General features: G+C 45.4%; 1 protein-coding gene across 1 annotated transcript in view; it reads left to right on the top strand.

Annotated features, from left to right (window-relative positions):
• Positions 1 to 466: 466 nt before the first annotated feature.
• cfap46 (cilia and flagella associated protein 46) overlaps positions 467 to 8,794 on the top strand; it is a gene marked incomplete at both ends in the record, with an annotated part of 296,072 nt that continues 287,744 nt past the window's right edge. The window contains 2 exon segments of the mRNA XM_084321923.1: positions 467 to 518; positions 618 to 748. Coding sequence (XP_084178049.1) covers positions 467 to 518; positions 618 to 748 — 183 coding nt within the window.

Genomic DNA, 8,794 nt, shown 5'->3' with positions numbered 1-8,794 from the left:
TTTCTTTTTCTTTTTAATCAATGAATGTTTGCAAAACGGTTTACAGTTTTGCTTTCGGAATATGCGTGAAATTATGTGCAATTAAATATGCATTGTTTTTGTGTTGAGTGTATGCAGAACATGGGAAAGTAAAAAGTAAGTGCAATTAACTATGATAGATCAACATTGCAGTATTACCTATTCATTCTTTCTTTTTTGATCAGATGGCAAACGGTTTGTACCTTTTTGCTCGCCGTCGAATTGTTGTCTCCGTTGCCTAGATACGCTGCCAAACGCGACGCAAACTGGCAATAAACGAGCCTCAAACTTTTCTCTAGTCACTGGTTTTATCAATAAACTCGTAACCGCGGTGTGACAACTAACGTTAGCTACAGAACAAGGTAACGTTTACTACTAACTTCCAACCAGGTTAATTTGTAAATCAATTGGGTCTAGTTGTTGATCGGTAACGCGTTGGCCACGTATAATGGATCTTGATGATATTCGTCAGTACCTAACAAAGGCAAAGGAACAGAAGGGTATTTATTCTGCATACAATCTACTCTATATCTAACGATTTATTTTCATCGTGGGACTTCACTTTACAAACGTTAACATTGACTTGTCGCTGTTTGTAGACCCTGGGGCTCTGCGGGCAGCATATGACTTGATCAGAACAGCAGAATGGACCAACAACACATCATTACATAAAGCCACACCGTGCTTTCCCCCAGAGCTGTACGTTGTCTGCGCGGAGGAAGCGCTTCAGGTGAGAAGAGGACATTGTACAGTAGTACTGTATGTAAGAATGCTCTGCTGAATGCCACTTGTCCTCGATCTTTACTGACTCAACTCCACTTTGGTCAATTAACGTTACCATTCAAAGTGTAGTTAATAATAGGTTACGATGAATTGAAAATGGGGGACCCTGATGTAAACAAGACGAAAGTCTTTCTCTGGTCTGCATCCCCTTAACAATTGTATGTATTGAGCTGTACTGTACTGTACCCATTCTGCAATCTGTTAATAAAGTTTTCATTCATTCATTCATTCATTCATTCATTCATTCATGGCCATTATTCAAATGTGGTTCTCAGTTCTCACTAGGTCTGTCTGCGTGAAAGGAAATTAACAGTCACTGTCTATATTTCTAGACTGATGTTATTATTATCCAAAGCCTGCCCTCAATACAGTGATCCAAGCCTGGACTTAATTGGGCACACATTATGGGAAATGTGCTTACCATCTTCTCTTGAATGGAAGCGGATACGGACCACTAGCCTATAGCTGTTGGACAAAAACACCTCTCCCAGAGTTTTAAACTAGGCTAGTGGTCCTTATCCGACCGGTTACATTAATTTGTGCTAAGCTAGGCTCGCTTGCAGCCGGATAGCTTTCTACTGAACACACAGAGAGGAAATAGGTTCGTATCTATCTTCTTGTCTGACTCTGGAGAAGACTGTAAGCACATTTCCGATTGATTGATTGATTGAACAGTTTATTAACAGATTGCAGAATGGGTACAATACAGTACAGCTCGAGTCAATACACAATTGTTAAGGGGATGCAGACCAGAGAAATACTTTCGTCTTGTTTACATCAGGGTCCCCCATTTTCAATTCATCAAATATAACATACAGGTAGGCTACTGTTGCATCTAGACATTTATGACATACCAGATCTACAAATATACAGTACTGTTGATAAAAAAGGAGTACGGTATACATTTGAGGGGGAAGAAACTGTACATTGGAGGAGGTTGGGTAGGTGGGGGCACATTGGAGGGGGTTGGGTTTAGACATTTACAGGGGCCAGTTTTGAATTGCAGTCTCCCGTAGATGCTCTTTGAGAGTGGTTTTGAAGGTGGGTAGTGATTCACATTCCTTTACAGCTGTGGGTAGGGCATTCCACATAGATGAGGCATAATTTGTTTAGTCCCTTGTTTGAGCGAATCTGGGTTTAACATGATTTGTGGAGCTCCCTCTGGTGTTGTGGTATTCACTGACCTTTGGGAAGTATTTTGACATGTACATGGGTACCTTGGTCGTGTAGTGTATCTTGTAGACCAGGCCCATGCAAGTTGCTGTACTCTGTCGTCTACTCTAAGCCATCCTAGGTTGTCAAAGTGGGCAGGGGTGAGGTGGGTTCATGGAGTAAGGTAAAGCAGTACTGACCAGTTTGTTTTGAGATGTTTGTAATTTTGTTTTTAGCACCTTTGAGGTGCTTTGGTACCATGAGGTGCAAGCATAGTCGTAGTACCCTTGAATGAGTGCTCCTGTTAGAGTCTTCAGGGTATTCTTGTTTACCAGTGAGGAGATCCGGTACAAGAATCGTGTTCGTTGGTTGACTTTTTTTATTACATTGGATGCCATTTTGTCACAGGAAAGATTTGCCTCTAGGATGGAACCCAGGTAGGTAATATCTTCTTTCCTTGTGACAATATTGTCACCCACTGTAACTGAGAAGCCGTCGGTCTTGCTGAGTTTGTTATTTGAACCGAAGAGAATGCACTCTGTTTTGCCCATGTGTAATGATAGTTTGTTATCAGCGAGCCATATGCAGATTTTGCCTAGTTCTGAGCTGAGGGTTTTTTCAACCTGTAACTTGTTCTTGTCAGAGACCAGCAGGGCTGAGTCGTCCGCAAACAGGAACAAGTTGCAGTCACAAGCTGACGACATGTCATTTGCATAAATTAGGAACAGTAGCGGACCTATATGCTTCCTTGTGGAACACCACAGCTCACTGTGAGGGGGGGGGGGGGGTAGGGTACCGTTTAGAGATGAGAGGGGACTGTGTATTACCCCAGGAGCTACGTTGGTTTGTTTGCTGTTGTGTATCTGAAAATGTATATGGCTCAGGGCTGGACGGTATGGTCTAACATTTATATCACGGTATAATTTGAAGCATAGACGGTAACGGTATATCACGGTATATTAATTTATCTTAAAATGTTTATAAATGCTTCTGAAGGGGTAAAACACTGGCAGCTATTACTGTACTCTTGTATTACTAGGACATATTTCACATAGTACAGAGGTATTTTAAGAAAATTTATTGTGAAAAACTGCAATAGAAAAATGCAAAACCTTTTCTCAAGTTACTTCCATCTATGAAAAACACTGTTCATGAAATACAATAAAATCAAGCGGCACAAAGTGAAAATAAAAACTACTGCAGGGCAGGAGGTTGCTTTCCCTCAAACAACTCAAACACAATAAAACTCCAACATAACTTACATTTTGTGTACATGTTTGACAATGTAGAGACTTGCTAAAGCAAGTCTCCTCTCAGCCTCTTTAGCCAAATTGAAATGCCCAAACTATATGGCAAGGTCCATGAGCAAACTAGAAAAACTCAGTACAATTAAACACTATGCAACGACCACTGCAAACGTCGAGTGAATCGCCAAGTAACGTTCTGTAGCGTTATGGCTTTGCTCAGCACCTGTCTGCATATATCTCGCTTCAGCGTATATACACTGAATAAAAAATTCCACCATGTACCTTTACATGCCAGCATTCATCTGGCCACACCCCCATCCGCTTACCTACATAAGCAGGGGTGGGGCCACACACCCATCTCCTTCTCAAATTTCAGCCACAAGCTAAGTGCTGCTCACATGCCCACTTGACGTGGAGAAAAATATTTAGTCTGAGGAAAGGAAGAACAAGGAGATACGTTGACATCATATCTTTATTTTCTCTCTCACTATTTTCGAGAAAATACGGCGATATTGTCTTCGTCACTGGAGTGTCTGGAAGATGATGATCATTCTAAACCTCCACCGGTTTTTTCGTATTAGGGGCTTGTGTCGCTAATATACTCCCCAAACTGCAGTCCTCCTTTGCTGCGGCTGGATGGGTTTGACCTAGTCCCTCCTGCTATGCAGCTGGACTGTGGAAGTCTGTTGTGAGGGACTGGTTGGTTTTCAAGCCTGGGTGAGTAATGTTTGCTTGCGAGCACCACTTGTCTGTTAGTGCTATGGGGGCTAGCTGACAATTTTTACGAAAGCCGGCCCCAGATTAGGGTCCTCTGTTCAGCCTCTTAGGCGACGGCGGGGGATCTTGGTCTGAAGCCCATTATAGTCAACTAGTGGGCCGCGACCAGGAACTGGTGATCCCAGGATTCTCTGGACGAGCGGATGCTTCTCTGTCCCGTGCAGGCCCCATCTTTCATATACAAATGAGAGTATACCCTAACGAGGAAATGTGGGCATGGATGTTCGTTATCGGAAGATCCATGTTCAAGTCGGCTGCAGCCCAGATGGGACTTGTGCTGGCTCCGCCGGATGTCTGGTAAAATCACCGTTGTAAACTGTGTTGACATCTCTTTTTCTCTTCTCTCTTAAAGGATGAAGAGGGTTTCAGACGGCGGCCTGTCTGAAGTGTGGCTTGTTATGTCGTTTTGTACAGTTCAGGTGATAGATGCTTAGCTTGCGTGCTAGTTGTGGCCTACCTGTTACCCAGTCAGCTGTTAGCTGCGGCGCTAGCCCGTTGTGTCACTAGGCTAGGAAACGTTAGCTTGGTGCTATCAGTCGAGGGCGGCTGTTAGCTTGATGCTACACTGTTGAACATTGCTATGACTATAACATGCCTTAAAATATTCTGACTACGACGTCATCTTTGACAGAGGATGTTAGTCGAACCTACACCGGGAGCCCTGCCAGCGAGGACTGCGTCAACATGGAGAACCGTAGCGGCTGGGTGGCGCAGCGACGCTGCCCTCGTCGTCAACACAGGAATGCTGTGTTCAACGTCGGTGCCCCGTTAGCCAGATTGCAGTTCGCTTGGCCTGCGCTCAGGGTAGGAAAGGTCCCGACCGGACCTTAAACACTTCTTCTTCCTTCCCTTCTAAATGTTTTGTAATAACGATGTTTTCCAAAACGGGTGTTGCTGCAATACATTTAGGATACGACGCGTGTTGTGTGTGAATTGTCTTGTCACTGGTATAGCTTCTCTCTCCATACAAATTGGGTTTTTGTTTTACATGTGTAAAAATTATCTGGTTAGTTGTGTTGAGAACATCATGTGTGTTCAGGTACCATGAACTCACAACTAAGGGGATTAATTAACCTATAAAGCTATGCTTAGTGACATATGAGTGAAGAATGAATTCTTTTCTCAGCCTGTAATGACAATGAACAGTGTGTTCACATATTAACAGGGTTACCTGTTCAACTTGGCCGTATCAAGGGTAAGGTAGGAGGGGTGATCCCCCCGGTTTCCCTGGGGCTTCCCCACCCTCCTTTCAGACATGTTGTTGACAATATATTGTGTCACTGTGTTTGTGGGGATACGATGTAACCCTCAGCTTAATTGCTGGGGTTGTGCTAACCGCTTGAGAAACTATATATATATAAGATTGTTTGGTCGCTTATCGTGTGTGCTTAGCAAGGCCTGTGGCCGATACATAATCGAGGATTCTGTATTCTCTCGTTATTAAAAACGGCGTTCCTCTGTAGCAAGAGTGTACTTGCCATTTTTTGTTGAGATAAAGGGTTGTGTGTGTCTTGTGATCTACAACTGGGTTAGGTTTGGCCACAGAAGCACATGTGTAAGTCTGGTACCGGGTCTCTTAAGGGGGCCCTCTCTATTCTGTGTTTTTTCCTTAGTAAAAATCAGATAGCAGGTTAGCACATGAGCTGTGTGAAGCTGTTAGACACTTCATGTAGCTGACTGTGACTGTGTCATGCTCTTTTTTGTCATTACATCATGGGTGTGGGGTCGTAAAGGGGTGCACTGGTAATCCTTTCCTCCCCTTTTTGATGGGCAGGGGTTAAAACCTCCTGTCCTTCGAGGTTCCTGTCACGTTGCTGTTCAGCAGGTTACAGGGTAAGAGGGGGGGGGGAGTTTCCTGGTCCCACGCCCTGGAAGATTGGGCGTGTGCACCGCAGAAATTCCCCCGCCATAGAGTACGTCACTGTGCGCGTCTCTGTTGGTAAGACTTCCGTGAGTTGTTCAGGTCCATATGATGGATCTGTTTCAGGGAGTTGTCAGAGCTCCTCCTCACAAAGCTCCTACTCGGGCCTTCTGAGTTAGGACTCTCCTTCCCTGTGAGGGAGCCTCCTCAGAGTTCAGAGCCTCCTCCTCAGATTGTCAAGGTGAGTAGAACTTCAAAAAGGAGTCCTGCTCTATTGTGTGTCTATTCGATTCAATTCGATTATTGAGTGTGTATTGGTTCAGTGCCTCCTCCTCGGAGAGCCCTAACGCAAATTTTACATAGCTCAATGTTGCAATATATTCTTTTCAATCTATACAGCTCGCGTGGGAAGTCTCTCTGGGGATTTCCGTCTCCTCCCTATGGGAGGGTGGTGGGATGTAAAAATGGGGACCGTCTGGGTGGCGCCCTCTTTTCATGTTTTAGATCGACACGCATACCTACCCCCTCTTCTGTAGTGGGCATGTCGGCGTGGTTAGGACACGGGACTGGTCTGGTCGCGCTGGTCCAGGTCAGTTAACCCGTTGTCCGCCGGGGATGCAGATCTGCTGTTCTGGTACCCTGAGGGACTTGTGCTTTTTTCGGGGGGAAAAATGCCGGGTCGGTCCGGGTGTCACAGGGTTAGGCGCTATGGAGACCCTTTGTTGGGTACATATTGTACTCTGCACTATCGTAATGGCTTACGGCCATACCAACCTGTACACGCCCGATCTCGGACGCTACGCAGGTTCGGTCCTGGTTAGTACTTGGTTGGGAGACCGCCTGGGAATACCAAGTGCGGTGTGCTTAGGGCTGGTTCTCCATTCTTTTCGCTCCTCTCTCACGCGTGGCGAAGAGGGGGCTGTTGGGGTGGTCTTGGACCTCCTCTGGTAACCCTGTGCTTCCCGTGCCGCTGGGCCCGGTCCGAAGTAAAGTTTCGTTGATACCGTAGGCCTGGGATAACTCTTTTTTGAAAACTGAAACACTTGTACTGCGGTATAGCCAGTGTATGCCTGCAGGTGTGTTTTGGAGTTTTTTCTTGAGGGGTTATAGGAACAACCACCGTCTGTACAGAGAGGGTGGTTGATTCCCTGGTATGTTGGAGCAGATTCAACTCCCGGGTTACCCGGTTGAGTGTGCCCCTGCACGTTCATGACGTCTGCCAATCATGTCAGCCTTCTCTGCCTCGACCCCTCTGGGTGGGTTTTTTTTAATGGAGGCTTTGTCATGCAACAACGCCAGTGTTGTGAAGGGCCAGATTAAACCGAATATATATATTTATTTATATATATATATTTAATTGTATTTGTATATTCTCTAATATTCCCTGATATCCCTTGTATATTCCTTGTACAATATGCATTGAATATCCATTCTAGCCTACTGAACATCCCATAATAGTCTCCATTCTACTATTGGTCGAGACCTTGGTGCCAGGCTGCCATACCCCTCAGACCCAGTTCAAACGTACCGCTCAACATGTACGAACAAGTCCTAGTTCCGCGTAGGAATCTGGCTACCGCACCACTAATGGGACTATTTGTTCATAGTGCGTATATATACTGCGCTACTAAAGTAGGACTTTCTTTTCAGTCCAGTTTCTTACCCTCCAATAGAGTCACAGACGTAAAGCCTCCCCGCGACGCCACGTGTGGGAGTAAGGCCAAGTTCGCCTACCATCGGTATTGAGACATCATGTATATTAATATTTGAATAGTCATATTTGGCACTATATCGTCGAGTTGGACGTAGTCTATTAAGCTAATAATAGTCTGTTAATATATAGTGCTTCGTACGGTGAGAATACTACCGTAGTCAGTACCCCATCGTTTCGGGCAGAGAACTGGCTGCTTATCCAGGGTGGTTGACCCCACGTGAAGCTGCACCCGAGGAGCCCCAGAGCCGACGAGCGAGTGGACCTGTATACCGGATTATTCTACCGACGACAGCCCGCCTTCCCAGGCACGGATTATGCTTTGTATACGTTGATTATTCCATGGATAAAGACCCCCGACACTGCCGTGTGTTGGAACCCCCCCCCCTGGAGAGGACGCAAGGTGAGGAGACGCTCTGCAAGACGAGGTCGCTTCACGTCTCTCCTCCGTGGACCGGAGGACGCCGGCCCACAAAGAGTCCACCTGCTTTCATCTGTGGTCCAAGGATCGCCGGCGCATTGAACGGCACTACAGTGGGTTCACCTGGGATACCCTTGGCCGGATGAGGCAGCCGGATTCTACCCCCCCCCCCCTTCCTACTCCTGTCGGCTTACAAGCGACCGGATTAACCCCCCCTAGTGTATCCAGTATATAATCATTAAAGTATCATTGCTGTTATTCCTTAAACTATTCCAGGTCGTATATGTACCACCTGCGCCTTCAGAGATTGGACATTCTCTATTGATATACCGACGAATACTCTTGCCATAAAAGTGCATACTAATTCCCATTCATAAATGTGATTGATTTGATTAAGTGCTTGCTCTACACACCATCGCTGTGTAGAAATAAAGACCTATTTCTAATTCGTACATTTGTGTTGGATCCGTTTCATCTACGTGACAGTGTTCATCATAATATATTTATGCCGAGTACTGGGTGGCCGAATATTAAGTACAAAGGTAGTGGTAGTAAGTATCATATCTAGTAATACAGTCAGGGAATTGTACCCCTCAGTTACAATTGGTCCTTCGAGCCGGAGGGTAATCAGTGTAATATTAATATAGTGTTATTAATATTGAAATGGCCTATGATGAACACTCCACGAAACGATCCTCCTAACCAACGCCCGCAGCGCGAACGACGGCTCCCTCAGTACTTAGAGGCTTACGCTGTCAGTCAACAACCTAGTCTTCTACTAACAGTAAACGCGGTAAAACTAGAAAGTAAAAGTATGTCTAACC

Source organism: Notolepis coatsorum (assembly GCF_963971535.1).
Source record: "Notolepis coatsorum genome assembly, chromosome: 9".
NCBI classification, from domain to species: Eukaryota; Metazoa; Chordata; class Actinopteri; order Aulopiformes; family Paralepididae; genus Notolepis; species Notolepis coatsorum.
The sequence above is the reverse complement of the archived record's forward strand: the minus strand, read 5'-3'. Positions and strand labels throughout refer to the sequence as shown.